The sequence below is a fragment of the Erinaceus europaeus genome, chromosome 23, assembly GCF_950295315.1.
Source record: "Erinaceus europaeus chromosome 23, mEriEur2.1, whole genome shotgun sequence".
NCBI classification, from domain to species: domain Eukaryota; kingdom Metazoa; phylum Chordata; class Mammalia; order Eulipotyphla; family Erinaceidae; genus Erinaceus; species Erinaceus europaeus.
The window spans coordinates 14546778-14569111 of record NC_080184.1 but is presented as its reverse complement, the minus strand read 5'-3'; the positions used below and the strand labels follow the sequence as shown (position 1 = coordinate 14569111).

General features: G+C 67.1%; 3 protein-coding genes across 3 annotated transcripts in view; all 3 read right to left on the bottom strand.

The window, feature by feature from the left end:
- Positions 1-96: 96 nt before the first annotated feature.
- Positions 97-2304, bottom strand: OCEL1 (occludin/ELL domain containing 1). The gene is made up of 7 exons (XM_060181414.1): positions 2287-2304; positions 1858-2001; positions 1262-1420; positions 999-1180; positions 710-875; positions 566-619; positions 97-490 (listed from the first exon to the last, which is right to left on the bottom strand). Exons 1-7 carry the CDS (start codon positions 2302-2304, stop codon positions 371-373), a joined length of 843 nt encoding a protein of 280 aa, XP_060037397.1. The 3' UTR covers positions 97-370.
- Positions 2255-6018, bottom strand: USE1 (unconventional SNARE in the ER 1). The gene is made up of 8 exons (XM_016192636.2): positions 5859-6018; positions 5457-5506; positions 5273-5351; positions 5035-5187; positions 3755-3767; positions 3420-3447; positions 3154-3325; positions 2255-3038 (listed from the first exon to the last, which is right to left on the bottom strand). The coding sequence occupies exons 1-8, from the start codon at positions 5997-5999 to the stop codon at positions 2856-2858; spliced, it is 819 nt and encodes a 272-aa protein (XP_016048122.1). The 5' UTR covers positions 6000-6018; the 3' UTR covers positions 2255-2855.
- Positions 6019-7227: 1209 nt separating this feature from the next.
- MYO9B (myosin IXB) overlaps positions 7228-22334 on the bottom strand; it is a 32865-nt gene continuing 17758 nt past the window's right edge. Inside the window, 32 exon segments of the mRNA XM_060182432.1 lie at positions 7228-8348; positions 8890-9036; positions 9202-9249; positions 9851-9974; positions 10057-10188; positions 10277-10382; positions 10476-10604; positions 10702-10894; positions 11005-11078; positions 11166-11277; positions 11364-11402; positions 11503-11676; positions 11930-12028; positions 12125-12300; positions 12788-12909; positions 13148-13272; positions 13343-13427; positions 14287-14812; positions 14915-14988; positions 15097-15459; positions 15651-15817; positions 15911-16060; positions 16190-16312; positions 16551-16661; positions 16749-16829; positions 17099-17221; positions 17341-17380; positions 18573-18686; positions 21171-21240; positions 21507-21729; positions 21890-22031; positions 22141-22262. Of these exon segments, the coding sequence (XP_060038415.1) occupies positions 7770-8348; positions 8890-9036; positions 9202-9249; positions 9851-9974; positions 10057-10188; positions 10277-10382; positions 10476-10604; positions 10702-10894; positions 11005-11078; positions 11166-11277; positions 11364-11402; positions 11503-11676; positions 11930-12028; positions 12125-12300; positions 12788-12909; positions 13148-13272; positions 13343-13427; positions 14287-14812; positions 14915-14988; positions 15097-15459; positions 15651-15817; positions 15911-16060; positions 16190-16312; positions 16551-16661; positions 16749-16829; positions 17099-17221; positions 17341-17380; positions 18573-18686; positions 21171-21240; positions 21507-21729; positions 21890-22031; positions 22141-22262 (4893 nt within the window). The 3' untranslated portion in view covers positions 7228-7769.

Genomic DNA, 22334 nt, shown 5'->3' with positions numbered 1-22334 from the left:
CGAATAAGGGGGGGGGGTCTTGCTCTTAGCACCCCAACCCCCCCCCCCACGAGGGAAGCCTTGTGACTGGGGACAGAATGACATGGGGAGGGTTGGAGCCTGTCCTCACAAGAGAGCTTTATTTAAACACACGTGAGGCTCCACAGCCCGGGGGGGTTCCCCCCACTTTCCCTTGGGAGCTGGAGCTGAGAAGCTGCCCTTCCCCAACAAGGAAATTAACCTGGAAAGGCTTCCTGGAGGCAGCGGCAGGCAGTATCACAATGGAGCCTCAGAGCCGCACTCCTCAATGGCTCCTGGCAGTGGTTGAGCAGCCAGGGAGAGGCCGCAGGAGGTGGGGGGGCAGGGGGACCCCCATAACCCCCCTCCCCCCTCAGAAGTACACGGAGCCATCGTCCTGCGAGGCATCGAATTTCTGGATGTGCGATTTCAGGAGCTTGAGCTTGGCCTGCAGCTGCTGACAGCGGGCCTGGCGGGCTAGCAAGTAGGGGTCCTGGAGTTGGGGGCCCAGCCTCAGTTTCCCGGTCTGGCAGCCCCCCACCTCCACCCCCAGGGGTGCAGGACTCACCGCCTGCTTCTTCCGGAGCTGCCGGTGCACCCGCGCGGCCAGCTGGGCTTCGGCCTGCAGGGATGAGGGCGGAGGTCGGTGTAGGGGCTGCTCCGGGGCGGGGGTCCCCGCTGACCTGGGACTGGGGCGGGGGTCCCCGCTGACCTGGCTCCGGGGCGGGGGCAGCGCGGCCAGCAGCGCCTCCAGCCGCCGCAGGGAGGCGCAGGCGGCGCGCAGGTCCCGCCGCAGCGCGCGGAGCTCGGGGTGCAGGTCCCGGAACACGGCGGCGTAGCGCTCGCGGTCGCCGGTGCTGCGCGGCGGCGGGTACCGGCTGCAGGGTCGGGGGCACGGGGTGGGTGGGCGGGCGGGCGGGCGACGCGGGCACCCCGGAGTCTCTGCGGCTCGGGCAGGCTCACGGGGGGCTCCCCCAGACCCCGGGGCCGGGGGCACTCACAGCTCATAGTCCGGCGCTGGGTGGGGGGGTCCTGGCCGGCACGCCGCCCACACGGGGGGCTTCACGGGGCAGGGCCCGGTCCGGAGGGGCAGCTCGTCCTCAAAGACGATCTTCTTAGGCCTTGGCTTGTGCGCTCCGGGCGGGGGCTGCCCCGGGGGGCGCAGGGTGCTGGCTCCCGCTCGCTGCAGAGCCCGGGCGGCCGCGGGTCACGGGAGGAGGGGACCCCAAGGTGGGTGTCCCCCTCCCCCCGGGTGGAGACTCACCGGGGAGCCGGGCTGGAGCGCGTGCCGGCGGCCCCGCGAGCAGCGGGTCTGGGGGAGCTCCCGGGGGGCCAGGGTCCTGGGGGGGCGGCGCCCGGCCGGGGGGCGGGGCCTGCGGGGGGGCTCGGGGCCCGCGCGGGGCGGGTGCGCGCGGCAGGCGGCCTGGGGACACGTGGGGAAGCGGCGGCCCGTCCCGCCCCTCATTTGCATGCGCGCACGCGACTGGCTTCCAGTGCACCGCGCAGATTGACCCCACCCACTACATTTGCATACGCACACGCGATTGGCCAGATTCTCAACGGCAGAGGCCACCGCCCACCGCAATTTGCATGCGCCACGGGGTCGCCCTGGTAGCCCCGAGCCCCGCCGCTCCTCGTAGTTCCGCACCTGATTGGTCCCCAGGGAGCCCTCAGCAGCCCCACCCCCGAATAGCGGCGCGCAATCTGCATGACGTCACCGCGTCCCGTCCCGGTCGCATTAACCCTGGCGCCGCCGTGGCCACGCCCACTGGACGTGGCGGGGGGGGCGCGCGCCGCGACTCCCGCCGGAAGTCCCCCTACCCCGACCACCGCCCCGACTTCCGGGCCGTCGCGGGTCACCTGTCCCAGCGTCCGGGGCTCCGAACCGGGCCCGCTCCCCGAGAGGCGGCGAGGCCCGGCTGTACGTGACCTGCGGTCTGGGCCGCTGCGTGGAGGCGTGGCCGGAAGTTGGCAAAGAGCCTCGGGGCGAGGGGCGTGGCCGGCCTCCCGGAAGCCGGGGCCTCACGTGGCCAAAACAAAACCGAAAACGCGGGTTCTGGGGACCCGCGTGAGGATCCCGGTTCGAGCCCCCGGCTCCCCACCTGCAGGGGCGTCGCTTCCCAGGCGGTGAAGCAGGTCTGCAGGTGTCTGTCTGTCTCTCCCCCTCTCTCCGTTTCTCTCTGTCCTAGCCAACAACGACGACATCAACAATAATAACTACAACAACAATGAACAACAAGGGCAACGAAAGGGAAAATATTTTTTAAAAAACACCATTTATTTATGAGCAAGAATAAGAGCTGACATAGGAGCCGAGCACCGCCACTCGCAGGCCGTGCCAGGGCTGCCCCGGGGCTCAGAGTCCTGCGCCGACACCCAGCCGATCAAAGAAAATATCGCTCTTGGGAAAGGCAAAGTCTTGCAGGCACTGAACCAGCAAAAACAGGCAAACAAAAAGCGTCCTCAGCTAAGCCGCAGAGGCAGAGGCAGAGGCAGAGGCAGACAGGGCCCAGGAGCTGCCTCTCCCGGGACGGGGACAGGCCGTGCTTCCAACAGACGCGGCAGCCCGCAAACCCGCCGCACAGAAGCAAGAGAAAGTCGGAGACGCTGGAGCGGCTGCTGTGGGGCTTGAGGGACGTGCAGGAGAGAGGGACAGAGGGACAGAGGGACAGAGGTCCTGGGCTCGAACCCGCACGGCTCCCTCTCCGAGTGACTCTCAGCTGGCGGTGGGGAGGCGAGCTGCCCGGTGGGGCCAGCCACACAGCAAGATGCCCGGTCAGCTGCTCGCCACTGCTGGCCCGGCCCTAAGGCCCCTCCCGCAGGCAGGCCTCCGGGCCTGGATCCTCGGGCCGCGCGGGTCACTTGAGCTTGGGCACGATGCGGATGAAGAGGATCATGCCTATGAAGACGAAGCAGACCACCACCAGCACGGCCCACAGCAGCCAGTTGACCGACTTCTGCGCGTGCTGCTCCAGCCGCTCCGACTCCGTCTTCAGCTTCTCCAGGTTCTGGTCGGCCATCTTCAGGGAGTGCGACAGGGTCTGGGGGGCGAGGACGGGGCGGCGTCAATGCGACAGGGTGGGGGGGCACCCACGGTCGGGGCCTTTTAGCGAAGTCCCATCCAGCCGCCCACGCCCGGCCGCCCGGGCCCTGCACCTGGTTGTCCATCTTGATGACGCTCTGGGCGGCCAGCTGGTTGGTCTTGAGGCTGCGGGCCAGGCCCAGCATCTCCTCCGCCAGCTTCTCCTGCAGCTGCTGCTGGCGCTGGAGGACCAGGTCCAGCTCTGCGGCCGACTGCTTCTCGTCGCCCGGCCTGGGGCCCGCTGCCCTGTCGCCCCTACACGCCCCGAGGTCACGGGGCTCAGTGACTCAGTTTCCCCTTCTCCCACCCCCCCAAGTGCCCGGGGGCTCGGCCCACTCACCCTCTCTTCCTCACGTCCGTCGGGGCGTCTGCAGGAGGTAGCGCGTTAGAGCCTGTGAGCTGTGTCCCCACGATGCCCCTCCCAGCAGCCCTGTCTGCTGCCCGGCGGGCTCCTACCCACCCTGCAGAGCCCTGGCTCCAATGCCCTTGCTGCCAAGGAGCTCTCCCCACCTCCCCCTGGGCCCTGGCTTCCCGCCACCTGTTCCCTCCCCAGGCATAATTCGGGGCGTCCCTGGGGATACTGTCCTGGATTGGGGACAATTCCCCCCTGGAGCCCCGAGAAGTGCGGTGTCAGCGTCTGCGTGGGTGGCCAGTCGTCCTGGGCAGGTCACTCACCTCCGGCCGGGTCCTGCAGTGGGAGGGACGCGTGAGAGGCCGCCACCCCTGGGCCTCAGTTTCCTCATTTAGAGAATTAATTCTGGAGTCGGGCGGTAGCGCAGCGGGTTAAGCGCACGTGGCGCAAAGCACAAGGACCGGTGTGAGGATCCCGGTTCGAGGCCCCGGCTCCCCGCCTGCAGGGGAGTCGCTTCCCAGGCGGTGAAGCAGGTCTGCAGGTGTCTGTCTTTCTCTCCCCCTGTCTGTCTTCCCCTCCTCTCTCCATGTCTCTCTGTCCTAGCCAACAACGACATGAATGACGACAGCAATAATAACCACAACGGCAACAAAAGGGAACGAATAACTAGCCCACTGATTTTGTTTTGCCTCCAGGGTTGTCGCTGGGCTCGGTGCCCGCACCGTGAATCCACCGCTCCTGGAGGCTGGCTTTCTCCCCTTTTGTTGCCCTTGTTGTAGCCTTGTTGCTTGTTGTGGTTATTATTGTTATTGTTGATGTCATTCGTGGCTGGATAGGACAGAGAGACATGGAGCGAGGAGGGGAAGACAGAGAGGGGGAGAGAAAGACAGACACCTGCAGACCTGCTTCACCGCCTGTGAAGCGACTCCCCTGCAGGTGGGGAGCCGGGGGCTCGAACCGGGATCCTCACGCCGGTCCCTGCGCTTTGCGCCACGTGCGCTTAGCCCGCTGTGCTACCGCCCGACCCCAATTGATTGATTTTTAATTCACCCAGGTCTCCGCTGAGCTCTGGCTGATGGTGGTGTGGAGACTGAACCTGGGACTTTGGAGCCTCAAGCAGAAGCATCTCTGCAGAGCCGTCATGCTATCTACCCCTGCCCCGAACGTTATTACTTTAAAAAAAATTACTTTTTATTCATTAGAGAGAGAGAGAGAGAGAGAAAGCAGGAGATAGAGAGGCAGGGGGGGGGCTGAGGGGAGACAGCATAAAGGTTCTGCAAAGAGACTCTCCTGTCTGAGGCTCCAAAGCCCCAGGTTCAACCCCCTGCACCACCATCAGCCAGAGCTGAGCAGGGGTCTGGAAAAAAAAAGAGAAAAGCTAAAACAGTAACAATGGCAGTAACAGTCATAACGGAAGAGCCAGGGAGACACCTGCAGCCTTGCTCCACCGCTCGTGAAGCTTCCTCCCCTCCCGGTGGACCAAGGGCTCGAACCCGTGTCCCTGTGCCCGGTGACAGGTGTGCTCCGAGAGGAAGCCGGCGCCCGCCCGGGGTCCTGACATGAGGCCATGGGCGTGGGAGGTGTGACCCGGAGGCGAACTCACCGCGCCCAGCAGCTGGCCGCGCATCTGGCCGGCGTAGCGCCCGCGGGACTGCAGGTGCACTGTGCGGGTGGCGGGCACGCGCTCGCGGGCCGTGGTGGGCACGCGCCCCGGGGCCAGCAGCTGATTGGCCAGCGCCTTCTCGGAGGGCGTGGTCTGCAGAGAAGAGGGCGGGCCTGGGTGTCAGGGGTGATCCGGGCCACCCTGGGGTGGGGGTGGGGGGGGGCGCGGGCGCCCTCACCAGCTTCTCGGCCTGCAGCATGCCCTTGAGGAAGTCCACCTTGCGGGAGTACTCGTTGATCACCTCCGAGGCGGGCTTGCTGGAAGGTGGAGAGAGCCCCCCGCATTCAGGGAGGGGACCCCGAATGTGGCGCCCCCCTCCCCTCCCACGCCAGCTCTGAGCCGCCGGTGGCGCCCACACTCACCTGGCCTGGACTTTCAGGGCCTGCAGCATGTCCTCCAGCGCCCCCACATACTGGGGAGGAAGAAGCGGGTGTAGGGGGAAGGGGCGCCCCACCCCTCCCCATTACCGCAAAGGGGTTGCCAGCCCAGAGGGGCGGCTCCTCACGCAGGGAAGGGGGCGTGGTTACACGGAGGGGCGGGGCTCCAGCTCGTTGTAGCCCAGAGGGGCGGGCTCCTCATGTAGGGAAGGGGGCGTGGCTACACGGAGGGGCGGGGCTCCTCACGCAGAGCAGGGGGCGTGGTTACACAGAGGGGCGGGGCTCCAGCTCGTAGCGGCGCCTCCCGGAAGGGGCGTGGTCAGGCTTCTGGACGCCGTGGCGAGACCGCCCGCCCTCTGGAACTAACGACCCAGACGCCCCCGTCACCTTTTCCAGGCGCCACTCGTCCGGCTCCCGCTTCTCGGCCGCCATGGCCTCGCAGCGGGAGAGCAGCCGCACTAGGTTGAGCTCCAGTCGCGACGCCGCCATCACGGCCCGGTTGTATCCCGCTTCTTCCGCGGGCGCCATCTTGGAGACGGGCGGAAGTGCCTTCGCGTGACCTGCTTCCGGCGCGACCCGCGCGCCATTTTTCTGGAGGGCGGAAGTGGTGTCTTTGGTTGCGGCTCCGGGGCTCCGCGGCCATGTTTACTCCGGGTGGAGTCCTGGGCTTTTCTTCCGGAAACCTGGAGGGACTGCGGCTGGCCAGGCTGCCACGCGACCTGTTTGGGCTTCTGCGCCTGTGCAAACTTTCTACCCAGATCGCCGCCTCTACCCCCAACCCCTCTGCTTCCAGGCAGTCCTGCGGTATTTCTTCAGTGATCCTGGCCTAGAGTTTAAGGGGTCATTCACAGTTCGATTGCCAATGGAGCCTCTTTAAAAATTTTTTTTTCTATATTTTGACTTTTCTTGCCCTTTTTTTATTGTTGTTGTTACTGATGTCGCCGTTAGGACAGAGAAAATGAACAGATGGAGAAAGACACCTGCAGACCTGCTTCACCGCCTGGGAAGCGACCCCCCTGGGGCTCGAACCGGAATCCTTAGACGATTCATGTCATGTGCGTTTAACCCATTGTGGCACTAGCAACCGCCCCCCCCCCCCCCATCTTAAAGGAAAGAGAAAAACCAGGCAGGGTGGTGGCACAGCTGGCTAAGCGCATGTTACGGCACCCAGGTTCCAGCGCGTCCGCACCTGCCGGGGGGAAAGCTTCACGAGTGGTGAAGCAAGGCTGCAAGTGTCTCTCTCTCTCTCCCTAACCTCTCGATTTCTGGCTGTCTTTGCAATAAATAAAGATTCAAAACAAAAGAGCATCCCGGAGACCAAGTGGGAGAGGGTGGCATTGCTGGCGGAATCTGAGCCCCTGTGAAGTCAGGCCTAGAACCCTCACACCTGAGCAACCCCCCAGGAATGACGCACATTCTCAGCCCCCCAGGAATGACGGAATGACGCACATTCTCAGCCCCCCAGGAATGACGCACATTCTCAGCCCCCCAGGAATGACGCACATTCTCAGCCCCCCAGGAATGACGGAATGACGCACATTCTCAGCCTCCCCCCCCAGGAATGACGCACATTCTCAGCCCCCCCCAGGAATGACGCACATTCTCAGCCTCCCCCCCCAGGAATGACGCACATTCTCAGCCTCCCCCCCCAGGAATGACGCACATTCTCAGCCCCCCCCAGGAATGACGCACATTCTCAGCCTCCCCCCCCCAGGAATGACGCACATTCTCAGCCCCCCCCCAGGAATGACGCACATTCTCAGGCACTTGTTTATTCCCCACGGCTTGCGGGGGGGCCCCCACCCTAGAGGCACAGCCCACCCTGGGGCGTCAGTCCCCATCTCCTCCTGCAGGGACCCCGCCTGCTTCTTCAGCCCGGGGGTCCTGCCTCTGGGCGGGGCGGGGGCGCCCCCATATCCAGGCACCTTGGGGGACGCCCCGAGTCAGAGTCTGTGCTCCTGGGTCTCCAGAGGCCGACCCGCTGTTCCGTCGGAGGGTCTCCTGCTGGCTCAGCAGAGGGTCCGGCCAGGTAGGTGCAGGGGTTCCCCGGACCCCTCTTCGGGGCGCAGGGCTGAGACCTGGGTAGTCCGTTGGGGCGCAGGGGCGAGTATCAAAAGGGAGAGCGGGGTCTCCGCGTTATGTAAACCAGCCACAAGTCATACCGCGTCGAAATAAAAAATAAACGTACAAAAGAGTGGGGAGCGGGTGGGGAGCTGGGACCCCAGATGTGCGCCGGGGGGGAGCCAGCCCGGGTGCTCATGCAGACACCTGCACAGGCCGGTCCGGGGTCCAAGTGCTTCAGCTGTGGGCCGGGCCGGGCCGGGGGGGCAGACAGTAGGAGGGGGGGTCCGAGTACCGCCGCCGCGCCCCGGGCGGAGGGCTGTCCTGCTCGGGGACCCGGGCGACGCAGAGAGCAGGCGGGTGGGCGCCCGGTGCGACGTACACCGAGTGGATCTGGTCGGTCCTGCGGGCGGGGGGCTCCCGGCGCCTCACGGGGGCTTCCCCCGTCGCCCCATGGCCCGGCAGGTGGGAGGGCAGGCCGGGCGGGAGCTTGATGTTGGCCGTGGGCATGACGGGCGTCCGGCGGGGCGTCTTCACGCGGACGGTGAGGAAGGAGGCCGGCCGGCAGCGCGGGGGCCCGGCGGCCAGGCGGGGGCTGGGGGTGGGCACGGGGGGCCCTTGGGAGACACGGGCGGTCACTGCAGCTGCCGCCCTGCCCTGGGCCCCCCGAGTCGAGTCGCTGCCTCAGTACTGACCTTCCGCCGCCCGGCCCGCCCGCTCCTCCAGCAGGCTCTCCGTGCTGGCCGACGTCTCCGAGTCCAGGTTCTCCTCGTCCGAGCCCCGGGGGTCCAGCTCAGGCAGCCGGTAGGTGATGTCCTCCCTGGGGGACGATGACGACGGAGAAAGGCCGGGCTGGTGGGGAGGCGGACAGCCGGCCAGCCCCAGGGCCTTTGCACCTGCCGCTTCCCGGCCAGAGACAGACACCCGCCCGGCGCCCCCCAAGACCCGAGCTCACGTGACTCTCTCGCTCGGGCAGTCTGAGCCCTGGGCAGCAGCCCGGGGCCCGCAGTTCCATTCCTGTGTCAGAGTGAGGCTCTGCCTCTCTCTCCCTCTCTTTTATAATTCCCTACCTTCATTTATTTAACAGAGACAGTCAGAAACCAAGAGGATAGAGGAGACAGAGAGAAACCTGCAGCCCTACTGCACCGCTTGCAAAGCTTCCCCCCTGCAGGTGGGGACCGGGGGCTTGAACCCGGGTCTGTGTGCACTGTACAGGCGCTGCTGCTGAGCCCCACATGGCTGTTCTAAGTGGCCGACAGCAGAGCCCTGAGCTGGACGCAGCCCCTGTGGGCCTCCCCGCCCGGCCCGGCCCGGCCCGGCCCTGACCGCCCGGCGCCCAGAGGAGAGGGAGGGACACTTGCTTCTCCTCCTTGATGGACTGGATGCGCTCCAGGAGCAGCTCCTTCTCGCGCTCCTCCTCACCGCCCGCGCCCTCCTCCTCGGGCAGCGTGTGCAGGTCCTCGGGGGCCCCGCCGCCCCCTGCCCGGGCCTTGGGGCTCTTGGTCTGCAAAGGGAGAGGGGTGTCAGGGCTGTGCCGCCCATCCCGTCAGCGTCCCGGTGGGTGCGTGCGGCTTGGGGCGGGGGCAGCGCGTGCCGGGTGCCCGCCGGGCGGGGAGGAGGGCTGCATGCACCCTGGGGGTCACATGCAGGTCTACCCGCGAGTACATACCAGCACCCCCTCATAGCTGGACGAGAACCCCAGTTTGAGAGGCCACGGCTGGGGAGAGACGCAGAGAGTGACCACCAGGGGGCGGCTGCCCGGGGCCACAGGCCAGGAACCCCACCCGCTGGGGCTGGACAGAACACGGTGGGTCCCCGCAGAGGGGCCCGAGAAGCGGTGCACGGCTGCCAGGGGGACCCCAGGGGCAGCTGGAGGCCCAGAGAAAGGGAGAGCCCCGAGGCACTAGACCCCGCCCACTAGCTAGGCGCGGCCCCGCCCCCGAGCCCCACCCACTCGCCCTACTGGTTGCTTCTAGGAGTTCCCACCCCCTCGGCCCACCTGACTGGCTGACCAGAAGGCCCCGCCCCCAGTGGAGAACCACAGCTAAGCCCCACCCAACCGGCTGGGCCCCACCCCAACCAATACAAAGGCTCCTATGTGGCCACGCCCCACAGGCTCCGCCCACCAGACTGGCTCCTTTTGTCCAGACCCGTCCCGCAGGCCCCTCCCTGGCGCTCATCCACCCCATTGGTGGGCTTCTCACCCGGCTCCGCCCCCCACCCACTCGAACAGCCTGCGGACTAGTCCCCTCCAGACGCCCTCATCCCATTGGCCAGCAGCCAGTCAGGCCCCGCCCCGCCCCGCCCCCTTGGCTCACCGAGTGCTGGCGCAGCAGCGAGAGCCTGCGCACCGCCATGGTCTCGGCCGCCTCCAGCTGGCTGATGTCCTCCATCTTCACCTGGTACTTCCGCAGCTGCTCCTTGATCAGCATCTCCACGCACCTGCGCGTGGCGTGCGGGGCTCAGAGCCGGGATGCTCGGGAGCTGTCCCGCCCGCCCGCCGGCCCCGCGGCCCGCCACTCACGCGGTGCTCTTGAGCACGTCCTTCATGCTGCTCAGCGGGTCCGAGCGGTCCGGGCAGCGCAGCAGGCAGGGGGCGAAGATGATAGCCAGGGCGCCGGGGGACATGCGGTTCACCTCCTCCAGGAGGGCCACCCTGCGGGCGGGGGCGGGAGGTCAGGGCCGCGGGAGGGCGGGGGCCCTGGGGGGCGGGGGTCCCTGGGCGCGGGGACGGGGGCACTTGCTTGACGAGGTGGAAGATGAGGCGCTCCAGGGAGCTGTGGTGGGCCTCGGGCAGGTGCTCCAGCACCGAGTAGATGGCGGCCAGCTGCTCCTGCTGCTCTGGCAGCTCTGGGGAGGGGACGGGCGGGCCGGGTCACCCAGTGTGCGTGTGCGGTGCCCACCCCGCCCCGGCCCCTGATCCCGGCCCGCCCGGGCGCTCACCCACGGCGTGCAGGAAATCCCCGTACTGCGCAAAGGTCATGAGGGGCTCGGGCAGCTCCCGCAGCCACTGCTTCAGCACCCCGGTCACGGCGTGGATGGGGAAGCTCTCCAGCTTGACGGCCGCGGGGTCTGGGGGCGCGGAGGGCACGGGCCGTGAGCGGGCGCGGGGTCTCGGGGGGCTCGGCCGCCTCCCCTCCCCGCCCGCGACCCGCCCGGCCCCACACACCCGCCTGCAGCGCCTGGCGCAGCTCCCGCGTGCGGTTGGCGGCGCCCGACTTGCGGTAGAGGCCCTCGGTGTACAGCCCGTGCATCTCCACGTGCTCCAGCAGCCGCTCCAGCACCAGCGGCACCGAGGCCTTGTCGCTGGTCAGGCTGTCCACGCACACGCCGAAGTGGCCGGGCTCGGCCCCTGGCTCGCTCTGCGGGGCGGTGGGAGTCAGGCGGCTGCTGCGTGTGTGTGTGTGTGTGTGTGTGTGTGTCTGGGGGGGGGTGCCCTGTCCCCCTCCCGGCCCGCCCGCCCGGCCCTCACCTTCCTCCCCGAGATGTAGCAGCAGGAGGTCTGAATCTTCGTCAGACACTTCTTGTGACAGGTCATCTTACACACTGGGGGGGGGGGGCGGCGGCAGGTCACGGCCCGAACCCCCAGCCACCCCCCCCCCCGCCCCCACTGAGGCTGCGCCGGGTGCTCACCGCTGCACAGCAAAGCCTTGTCCATCAGCCAGATGTAGGACAGACACTGCTCGCACGACTGCGGGATGCTGACCTGGTAGCTGCTGAACACGTGACCGTTGTGCTGCTGGACCTGGGGGGAGGGGCGCTGAGCGGGGAAGGGGGCAGTCCTGGGGACCCCCACCCGGCCGCCCACCCCAGGCCGCCGCGCGGACTCACCCCACGCTCCTGCTTCCGCTTCTTCTTCTGCGTCTTGCCCTGCCGGGGGTGTGGGGGGTGGGCGCAGGGACGCTTCTGGGGGCTCCCCCACCCCGGGGCCCCCCAGCGCTCCGACCCGGGCTCCCTCCCCTCCCCGCACCTTGGGCGGCTCGAAGTCCCCCCTGGCGTGGTTGCGTGTGAACTCGTGCAGCAGCGACTGGAAGAGGTTGAGCTCCAGGCTGGGGTCCCGCTGCCCGCGCTCGGCCGCCAGGCTGCCCAGCACCATCCGGTAGTTCTCCAGCAGGTCCTTGTAGCCCACGTGCACCTTCCCGTTCTGCGGGGCGGGCGGGCGGGACAGGGCGGTCAGGGGCCGGACGGACACTCGGGGGGCTGGGGCCGAGGATAGCCAAGACGCGGCGGACGGGACGCGGACGGGACAGGCACGGATGCAGATGCCACGGGCTGGGACGGACAGACAAGACACTGGGAGCCGGGGACAGATGGATTCTAGGGCCAGAGATGGACAAGTGGACGGATGGGGGGGGGGTGCCAGGGACAGACAGACGCTGGGACGCGGGCTCACGCACCGGCACAGAGTACATGGTCTTGAGGTGGCTCCGGAACTTCTCTGTGGCCTCGATGAACAGGCTCTCGATGGGCGTCTTCCGGGAGCGCAGGTCATTCATCTGCAGGTGGGGGCGGGGCGGGCAGGCTGAACCCCGTGGGCCCCCACGCCAGCCCGCCACCCGCGCCCCTCCCTGCGCGCTGGCCCCCGGCCCCACCTTGTTGAGCAGAAATTCGTCCAGGAACTTGAGCTCGTTGGCGTTGCTGATCCTGCGGGCCAGGGGTTCGAGCCACTTCTCCGACACCGTGATCTTGCCCACCTTGAGGTTGCGTGGCTTACGGCCTCTGCCCCCCGCCTTCTCGCCGGGTGGGCGGGACAGGGCACCCGTGGCGGCTGCGGGCACGGGGGAGGGGGTGCCGTGACCCAAGACGAACGTGCACACAAACTCCTCCCGCAAAGCTGGGCCAGCAGGCGCACCTCTCTCTGTCTGTCTCTGTCTCTCTCCCTGAGACACAGAGAGCAGCCCCTGGCACCACAAACCCTCCCATGTAGTGCTGGGACTTGAACAAGGTCCTGCTCTCTCGGTCTATTACTATACTGCTATTGTTATTATTACTGCCCCCCAGCTCGGGCCGATGGTGGTGCTGGTAACTGAACCCGGGGCCTCAGAGGCTCAGGCGAAGAGCCTCATTACAGAACCATTATAAAGCTATTATTATTGCCGTGTTCTTATTTCCCCCGAGCTGGGGACTGAACCTGGGGCCTCAGAGGCTCAGGCGGGAGAGTCTCCGCAGCCCCTTTGGCCTTTTCTCCTTTTCAAATCTCTGCTGATGATGGAACCCTGCGCCTCACACATGCCAGCCTGGGCTCGGCCGCCCACCTTCCGGGGTCTTCCTGGAGGAGGCGGCCTCCTGGGGGGTGGTGGCCACAGGCTCGGGCTCCTCGGGTCCCTCCAGGCTGTGCTTCTTGCTCTTATGCAGGAAGAGCCGCTTGAAGGTAGACCTGGGGTACAGGGGCGGCTGGGGTGAGGGTGAGGGCGGGGGGGCCCGCAGCCAGGGCGGGAGGGCGGCAGCCGCCCAGCCTCAACGGCCTTTTTCTGTGACGGGACCATCAGGACATCTGTGGGTGACAAAGCTTTGGGGTCTCGGCCTGAGTGCCATGAGCACTTTGTGACCCGTGGGGGCAGCGAGCTTGTGAGTACGCCCCTTGTACTCCAGGCACCCCGGCAACCCTCACTTACTTGGCATCGGGCTGGGGTCCTGGCGAGAGCCCGGCGTCCGCCACGGAGGAGGCATCTCCGGACTTTTTCTTCTGCGCGGCAGGCTTCTTGGGGCCGGGCTCCCCGTCTGCTGTGTCGGCTGGGGCCTGTGCAGAATGGGGGTGAGGTGGTGAGGGTGACCCGAGTCCACCCAAACCCCCTGGGTTGGGGACGTACCTGGCCGTGGGCCCGTGGCGGGGACAGTGGCGGGGACGGAAGCAGCCTGGAGACGTCACTGGTGGACAAGGAGACACGGTGGCCCCTGTGGATAGCAGGGAAGGCTTTTTGGGGGCCCCAGAACGCAACCCAAGAGGGCAGGAGATGGGGCCCACCCCAGGTGATGACCACAGGAGACACACCCAGAGAGACAGCGCTGAGGGAACCCAGCCCCAAAGACCCCCCAGTGCAGTGGGGGCTGCTCTGTGCAGAGTGGGTTCCTGTGAGCTACCCTGGACCCCTTCAGTCTCTTTTCAGAGAGAGGAGAGACCCCTCAGCCCTCCATGGGCTCCCTAGGTGCTGTGCCTGGTGCTGAGAGAGGAGACACCCCACAGCCCTGCCCACCCTCCATGGGCTCCCTGGGTGCTGTGCAGGGTGCTGAGAGAGGAGAGACCCCACAGCCCTGCCCACCCTCCATGGGCTCCCTGGGTGCTGTGCAGGGTGCTGAGAGAGGAGACACCCCACAGCCTGCCCACCCTCCATGGGCTCCCTGGGTGCTGTGCCTGGTGCTGAGAGAGGAGACACCCCACAGTCCTGCCCACCCTCCATGGGCTCTCTGGGTGCTGTGCATGGTGCTGAGAGAGGAGAGACCCCACAGCCCTGCCCACCCTCCATGGGCTCCCTGGGTGCTGTGCAGGGTGCTGAGAGAGGAGACACCCCACAGCCCTGCCCACCCTCCATGGGGCTCCCTGGGTGCTGTGCAGGGTGCTGAGAGAGGAGACACCCCACAGCCCTGCCCACCCTCCATGGGCTCCCTGGGTGCTGTGCAGGGTGCTGAGAGGAGAGACCCCACAGCCCTGCCCACCCTCCATGGGCTCCCTGGGTGCTGTGCAGGGTGCTGAGAGAGGAGAGACCCCACAGCCCTGCCCACCCTCCCTGGGGGGCTCCCCTCGCAGCCCACTTACTCAGGGGGCGTGTGAGCGGGCTGGGAGCGCTGGCTGAGGTCCAGGGACTGGCTGAGGGTGCTGGGGCCGGTGGCTGGTAGCTTCCTCCCCCTCCACATCTCCACGGCCGTGGCCAGGCGCTGCAGGTCACCATCACGGTGCCGCTGGATCTGGGCAGGGCCCCCCGGGCTGCCTGGCCTGGGACCGTCCTTGGGGGGTTCGGGACCAGCGTCCATGCTGTGCAGGGCCAAGCTGGTGGGGCGCTCAGGGGGCGGCCCCGGGGACTCTGGGGGAGCCTGGGCCACGGCGTCCAGGGTCCCGGGGGGTGGTGTGTCGGTGGTCGGTGGCCTCGTGTTCCTGTCTGGGTCCACGGAGATGGCCCGGTCCTCTGTGGGGCTCTGGTTGACGGCTTTGTTCCCAGAAGCTTCTGGGGCCGGGCTGTCCTCCCTATCTGCCCGTCTGTCCTCTCTGTCCACATGGCCCTCCTCACTGGACGCCTGTCCATCCTCTCTTTGGGCCTGGCCCTCCTCCTTGTCCGCCGGTCTGTCTTCCATATCCAAGTGGGCCTGGCCCTCCTCCCTGTCCACCAGTCCACTCTCAATGTCTGTCCGTGTGTCCAAGTGACCCTCCTCCCTGTCCGCCAGTCCACCCTCTGTGTCTGTCCGTCTGTCCTCCTTGTCCAAGTGGCCTTCCTCCCGGTGGGCCTGGCCCTCCTCCCTGTCCACCAGTCCACTCTCAATGTCTGTCCGTGTGTCCAAGTGACCCTCCTCCCTGTCCGCCAGTCCACTCTCAATGTCTGTCCGTGTGTCCAAGTGACCCTCCTCCCTGTCCGCCAGTCCACCCTCTGTGTCTGTCCGTCTGTCCTCCTTGTCCAAGTGGCCTTCCTCCCGGTGGGCCTGGCCCTCCTCCCTGTCCGCCAGTCCACCCTCCGTGTCCGAGCGGCCCTCCTTCCTGCTCGCCTGTCCGTCCTCCCTGCCAGCCTGAAGGTGCCGCTTCTGGAACTGCATGTGCTGCAGTCCCCGCTGTCGCCGAGACTCCCGCTTCTCGCGGCTGCTGGCCGCCTTCTCGGAGGGCTCGGCCGAGGCCGCGGGGGGTGGGGGCCCCCGGGTCTCCGTGGGGGCCTGGGGCTCCTCTGTCGCCGCGGCCTCCTCCTGCTCCTGGGCGCGACGCCGGTCACTCAGCATCTGGCGGAAGCTGGGGGACACACACGGGTCAGTAGGCCCCAAAGCCTGCAGCGCCCTGCAAGAGAGGCCCCGGGGCAGCTGCCAGAAAGGCGGGCCCCTGGGTTGGGGGGGGGGACCCCGGGGTCCAGGGCTCAGCTGGGATCAGGGCGCGTCCCCCGCGAGGGTCTGGTTCCAGACCGTCTCGGGGGGCCCTCGGCTCACCTCCGGCGCTGCAGGTGCCCCCGGCACAGGCTCTGCAGACGCACGACGCCCTGCCGCCCGCGCATGTAGGCCACCCGCTGCCGGTAGCCGCGCCAGGCCGCCTGCAGGCACACGGCTGCCCGCGTCCGCTCCAGTGCCCGCCGCACACGGTAGGAGCGCCAGCAGGCCTGCAGGACGGGACGGGACGGGACGGGACGGGTCGGGTCAGAGCCCGCCCACGGGCCACCTGCCGCCAGGCCGCCCCTGGCCGCCTGGCCCACCTGGATGGTGACGGCCGCCCTGCGCGCGTTGAGGAAGCGGCGGCGCTCCAGCAGGGCCCGGAAGCAGCGCTGTAGCAGCTCGATCTTGCGCACGACCTCGCGGTACAGCGTCTCCTGCAGCGCCTGGCGCTGAGACTCCTTGAGGAAGACCTGGGGGGTGTCTGCGCTCAGCGGGGACAGGGCGGGGATGGAGGGATGGGATGGGACGGGGCGGGGACGGGGTGACGGGTTGTGGACGTGGGGCAGAGGCAGCCCGGCCCTTGTCCCGACGGGGCCCACCTTGGTGCGCCCGATCTGGTAGCTGGCCGGGTCCACGCCCATCCGCTCCAGGAGGGTGGCGATGGCCTCCCGGCAGGGCTGCGTGTCCCGGGGCAGGAGCGCCTGGAACTGCTCCGTGAACTCCTGGGGGTGGGGGGGGAGGGGGCTCGAACTGGGGGAAACCGGGGCACCGGCAAGCCGGGGTGCCCACCCCACCCCCAAGTTTCCATCTGCACAGAGAGGCGCTTCCCCTGGTGCCTGGTCACCTCCCTTGGGGTGCAAGGGCTCGAACCCAGGTTGGGTGTGCGGTGGGGTCTGAGTCCTGTCTGGGGTCTGGGGAGACAGGCTGACCGACCCCCCGACCTAGAAGGTGCCCCCCCACCTGGAAGGTGTACTTGGCGCTGTAGCCCGAGCGCCGGATGCGGACCGTCTCCAACATTCCCGTGTAGCGCAGCTGCTGCAGCACCAGATCCTCGTCGAAGCTCAGCTCTTTCTGCGGGGCCATGGGGTCAGGGGTCAGGGGCGGCCGCCGGGCTGTGGTAGTCCCCTGCCCCCGTGCCCCCCCTCCCGCCGGCCCCACCTTCTCGGCATTGGAGCGGATGCAGCGGATGAAGAAGGGCTCGGCCCTGCCCAGCGTCTCCAGCAGCTTGTTAAGGGAGGTCTGGGGGGGGGCACGGGTCAGGGGGCATGGGAGCCTCGCTCTGATTCAGGGTCCCCCGGGGCGGGCGGGCATCTCGTTCTCGGGGTGGCGGCGCAGACAGGAGGGTGCCGACACCCGGGCAAGAGACGAGCAGCAGACGGGCCCTAGTTCTGGGGTTCGAACCCGGGCAACGCAGCCTGAACCCGACTCCCGAGCTTCCAGAGACGTTCAGCGGAGGAAACGAGAGACGGGGGTGCCACCTCGCCCGCCCACCCTGGGGAGGGGCCCACCTGGAACTGGGCGCCGATGCTGGGGGGCTTCTTCTTCTTGTGCACGTGCAGCAGCGACTTGGTGGTGCGTTCCTGCAGCGTCATGGCGCCGAGAAGCTTCAGGGAGCGCGAGTCCAGCAGGTTCTGGGGGATCGGGGACACACGGGCGTCGGGACCGGCCCCCCCATCTCTCCTGCCAGGGAGGGGCGGGGGGCGGCAGAGGCCCTGGTGCGGGCGGAGGGGCAGCCCGCAGCCCCGTTTACCTTGGGGATGGTCAGCTTTTGTTTGATACCTTTAATCTTCCTGCCAAAACAGCAAAAACAAAACAAAACAAAACACGGGGGCTGGTGAGGGGCAGGAAGCGGGTGGGGGCCGGTTAGTGCGGCAAGCCTGGCGCGGGTTAGTCAGTGCTCAGGACCCCATGGTCGCGCTATCCCGTCTGCCCTGGGGGGGGGGGCAAGGAAGCCAGATCTGGGGACCAACTGGAGTGTCCCGGGAGCCGATCTGGGGCTGGTAATTGGGGGGGGGTTGTGGACCCCCCAAATCCCCGTGGGAAGCCCCCCCCAGAGGCTCCAAAGACCCCACTCTGGTGGCTGCTGGGGGCTCCAGGTCAGCCAGCCCAACTGCCCCTCCGTGAGAAAACGGGTATCAAAATGGAGGAGCCGCCTGAGGTTGGGGAGACAGGGTGAGCGACCTGAGTGGAAGCCCTGGCACCCCATGGGAGGCCCCGCAGCACCAGAGACAGCTCCAGTGCTGTGGCCTCTCCCTCCCTCTGCCTGAAGGACAAAGCAACCCGGGGGCGGGAGTGAAATGGTGCTGATTCGAGATTTCAAAAGTTATTTCCGATGCAGGTTAACGCCCTCGGCCCTGGCGGGTAGAGCACAGGACCTTCAGGAGCGTGGCTCTGGGTTCCACCCCCGGTGCTGCCACGTGCCTCCCTGCTCCCCGCTCCCATGGCCCGGCACCGGGACAATTCCATCACCCCTGGCGGGCTTTGTTCTTCTACACAGAGAGGGAGAGAGACCCAGCCCCCAGCCCCACTCTGCCTGTGCAGCTTCCCCTGGGCGTGGTGCTCCTGTAGGGGGTGGGGGGCTCGAAACCAGGCCTCACACACACCGTCCGTCAAGTGTGTGTGCTCTTTTTTTTGGGGGGGTGTCTGTCTCCCTGCCCCAGAAATCAGATCTTTTTGGAAAAGGGGGGAAAAAGAAAACTAAAAAAAAAAAAAGGGAGACCCTCCCCACTTTGGTCATTTCAAACCTGGCGTTCAGAGCGGGGCCTGGCATGAAGCAGCACCCTTAGCCCCCCCCCATCAATTGGGGAAAAAAAAACCCAAAACAGACAACAGACACTCAGGGGGGCTGGGAGGGGACCCAGGTTCAAGCCCAGAGCGGGTGTGAGTTCCGGGGGCCCCTCCTTCCTCCTCGTCTGTGCCTGCGGGGGATTCTGGAGCACGGAGCGGCCAAGCTCGGGTCTGCGGCTCAGGGTGCCGACTCACGGGAGCAGGGTGCGGGGTCTCCGGAGCCTGCCGAGGGTCTGCAGCAGCTGGCGGGGGTCCCCCGCCTGCCAGGGCAGTCCCTTGATGCTCTGAATCATTTGGTCATGCATGTCTCTGGGGGGTGCAGGGACAGAGGGGGCACCCCGTTAGAGCGGCGGCCCGCCACCGGGGACCCCGCGGCCTGGAGGGGGCGCCCCGGAGGCCAGCGGAGCCCAAACATGCGTGTGTGGGGGGATGGTCCCCACCAGCCCCTGCCTCTTCCTACGGAACCCCAACATGTACCGAGGAGTCTGGGGGAGCCAGAGGGCAACAAGCCTGCTCGGACTTGGGATCATTGTGAAATGAAGCAGTTGGCGGGGGGCTGGGAGATGGCGCGGGGGCTCTGCACACAGACTCTCCCGCCTGGGGCTCCGAGGGCCCGGGTTCAATCCCCAGCACCACTGTCAGCCAGAGCTCAGCAGGGCTCTGGATCCTCTCTCTCTTTTATTGAAGTAAAGTACCTTTAAAATAACGATGATAAAAATTAACTTACAAAGACGGGCACGGTCTGGTGGTGGGAAGTGTGTGGAGCTGTACCCCTTAGCCTATGGTTCTGTTAATGTCTCCTTTTATAAATCAGTTTAAAAAACTTTAAAAAAAAAGATGGGCACGGTGGACAGGGCGCTGGACCCTCAGCCCTGAGGCCCGGGGTTCCGTCCGCGGCACTACACGCGGCAGAGGGAGGCTCTGCCCCCTCACCCGACATAAACCTGCGAGCAAACTTAAGCGCCCGTGGGGCTGGGAGACACACCTATCCGTGTGGGGCACGGACTCTGGCAGGCGCGAGGCCCCGGGTTCCAGCTCCCGGTAGCAGGCAAAGACGCCAAGGGGAATCTCTATGAATGGGGAAGGGTTTGGGGGGGGGGGGCTGTGGTATCTCCTCTCTCTCTCTCTCTCTCTCTCAACTAAAAGGAAGGAAACCCAAGTTCTCTGAATCACCTTTTGCTAATTCGTTGTTGTTGGGGTTGGCGGGGAGGGGAGGGGAAGGGTGCCGGGCTGAGTGTTCTGGAAGGTTCCAGGCCCCTCAGCTGCGCCCAGGGCCCTACCCAGGGCCCCCACGCTTCCCCGGCTGTGAACACTGGGGACGGTGTCCTGGCGAGGCTGGGCCACAGGGGACGCTGGTCCCCACATCCAATGCACCCCAGGATCAAGGGCCTGGGGGCACAATCCACGGGGGTGTGGGGGAGAGGCGGTGGTGCTTCTGGGGGTGGAAAGTTCACTCGCACGTTGGGCTTTTTGTTTTGGGGGTGCATGTTTGAGCTGGCTGCCTGGCCGGTCGGGGGCGCCTCCTGGGCCGCCCCTCATGCGTGGTGCCGTGCTCCTCTCCCGTGGGTGCTCCCTCACTGCCCCCCACCCCCTGCCGGAGAGGCACAGAGATTGGACGAGAGGGGTTGCTCCCTTTGCCTCGCTCTCCAGAAACTGGGGTGCACGCCTGACCCCCGCGGCTTCTGGCCTGCATCCGTCTGATCTGGCCCGTCCCGGGGCAGCGGGGGGCGGCGGGTGACGGTGGGTCCTGGGGTGCCTCCCCGGCTGGGGGTTCCGAGTTCAAGGTCCTCCTGCCTCTACTTACTTCTTGCTTGAATACAAAACAAAGACGTCCTCAAGGACACTCAGGGCCGGCTCCTCAGAGCCCTCAAAGGAGAAGTCTAGCACTGAGCTTCTGCAAGGGAGAGGCACCGTGAACGGCCGCGGGGGCCGGGCCCCCAGACAGAGGCAGACGTTCGATCCCCAGCCTTGCCTGTGTCGGGGGGGGGGGGGGGAATGGGGGGGGCTCTGCTTCCCTCCTTCCTCCTTTAATAACTAAACAAGACTTAAAAAAGAAAAAAAAAGAGCCAGGCAGTGGCGCACCTGGTCGGACGCACACATCACAGTGTGCAAGGACCCGGATTCAAGCCCCTGGTCCCCACCTGCAGGGGAGAAGAAGCTTCCTAAGTGGTGAAGCAGGGCTGCAGGGATCTCTCTCCCTCTCTATCTCCCCTCTCTCTCTCAATTTCTCTGTCTCTATCAAAATAAAGTTAAAAAAGAAATCGCAGGGCCAGGCGGTGGCGCACCTGGTTAAGCACACACGTTACGGTCACGAGGACCCGGGTTCCAGGCCCTGGTCCCCACCTGCAGGGGGGAAGCTTCATGAACGCCGAACCAGAACGGATGGTCTCCGTCTCTCCTCTCTCAAGTTGAATAAAAGAAAAGAAAAGGACCCACCAGAGTTTGAGAAGCCCATAGCTCCCTGGCGGGGTGTGCGTGGCCCCAGGAGGACGTGGGGGGGGCAGCTCCTAGGCCCCCAGCCTCTGCACCCCCCGGACACTCTGGTCTGGCTGCGCTCCATCCTCTGGTTCCAGGGGCCTCAGCGGCAGCCCCTGCCCTCCCTGGAGGGCTGCTACCGGCTCCCGGGATGCTCAGAACCCTGGGGGTGTGGGGGTCCCCAGGAGGCTGTGTCCCCTCAGACAGGGGCAGGGCGAGAGCCGCCCAGACGGGGGAGGGGATAACAGGCCAGACAGACACAAGCTGGGGTCAGGGGTGAGCCGCTCAGGAAGACGGAGACAGACGGGGCCGGCTCACCGGTACAGCTTCTCTGACGGCGTGCCCGTCTCTCTCGGCGGCTCTCCGGCGGGGCTGCAGGGGCCAGGAGCTGCGGGGACCCGGCTGGGGTCACAGGCTGGACTCGGACTCTCATGCCTGAGCCCCCGGTCCCCACGTGCAGGGGTGAAGCCTCTGGAGCGGTGGAGCAGGGCCGTGGGTGACTGTCTCCCTGTGTCTCACTCTTTCAGTCTCCCTCTGTCTCTCGTCCCCTCCTCGGACCCATCAAATCAGCAGAGAAACAGGAAAGACCCAGCGGCACAGCTCCACCACTGGGGGTGGGGGGGTCCCCGAACCTACCGCCCCAGGGGCTCGAACCCGGGACCCTGTACCCACCTGCGCCCGCCTGCGCCCGCTCTGCCCGCAGCCGGCCCGCCTCCCTGAGCACGGCCAGGGCGCGCACGGCGGCACGGAGCACGGCCCAGCGGAACACGGCCACGGGCTCCATGCCCAGCAGGCCGCGCACGTAGGCGCTGTCACTGCCCCGCAGCAGCGCCACGATGTCCGGCCGCATGTGATCCATGTTCTTCTCCCGGAAGTCCTGCGGGCGGGACGGCGGGGCTGGCGGCGGGCCGGGGAGGAGGGCTCCCCTGTGGGGCACCCGTGCCCGGGGGCCAGGGCAGGAGGGGAGGTCACTCGGGGTCCAGGGCAACGAGGGGTGACTCCCAGAGGTAGTGCGGCGGGGTCCCCGGCGGGCTCACCTTGACCTGGTACTTGACCCTGCCCGCGAAGTGCTGCACGATGAAGGCGGGCTCGCGCACCGGGGTGCCCAGGAAGTAGCGGTTGTGCTCGTGCTGCTGCTTGAACTTGGCGAGCAGCGTCTGGCTCGTGGCGTGCGGGAAGCTGGGGACAGAGGAGGGTGGGCTGGCCCGGTGGGGACACACGCCCAGCCCCGCGGTGCCCGGGAAGCCCCGGGTGGGGTGGGGTGGGGTCGGGTGGGAGCCGCGCTCACTTGCTCTCCTCGTCCAGCAGGTAGAAGAGGCCGGTGGGCTTCCGGCTGAAGAGGTGGATGCAGCCCGCGTTGTCCGAGTACTCGATGTGGTGCCAGGACAGGCCCTCGCTGCGGTACTCCTCCTGGGCGGGCGGCGGGCAGCGGGCGGGTCACCTCACGGCAGCCAGAGGCGCCCGGGGTCCCCGGGAGGGGTC

Coding starts and splice junctions, on each gene's coding strand:
- OCEL1 (XM_060181414.1), bottom strand. Junction 876..998: donor CCAGCGCCGGACTATGAGCT/GTGAGTGCCCCC, acceptor CCGACCCTGCAG/CCGGTACCCGCCGCCGCGCA. Junction 620..709: donor TGCCCCCGCCCCGGAGCCAG/GTCAGCGGGGAC, acceptor TCATCCCTGCAG/GCCGAAGCCCAGCTGGCCGC.
- USE1 (XM_016192636.2), bottom strand. CDS start 5,999: ATGGCGCCCGCGGAAGAAGCGGGATACAACCGGGCCGTGATGGCGGCG. Junction 5,507..5,858: donor ACGAGTGGCGCCTGGAAAAG/GTGACGGGGGCG, acceptor CTTCCTCCCCAG/TATGTGGGGGCGCTGGAGGA. Junction 5,352..5,456: donor GCCCTGAAAGTCCAGGCCAG/GTGAGTGTGGGC, acceptor TCCACCTTCCAG/CAAGCCCGCCTCGGAGGTGA.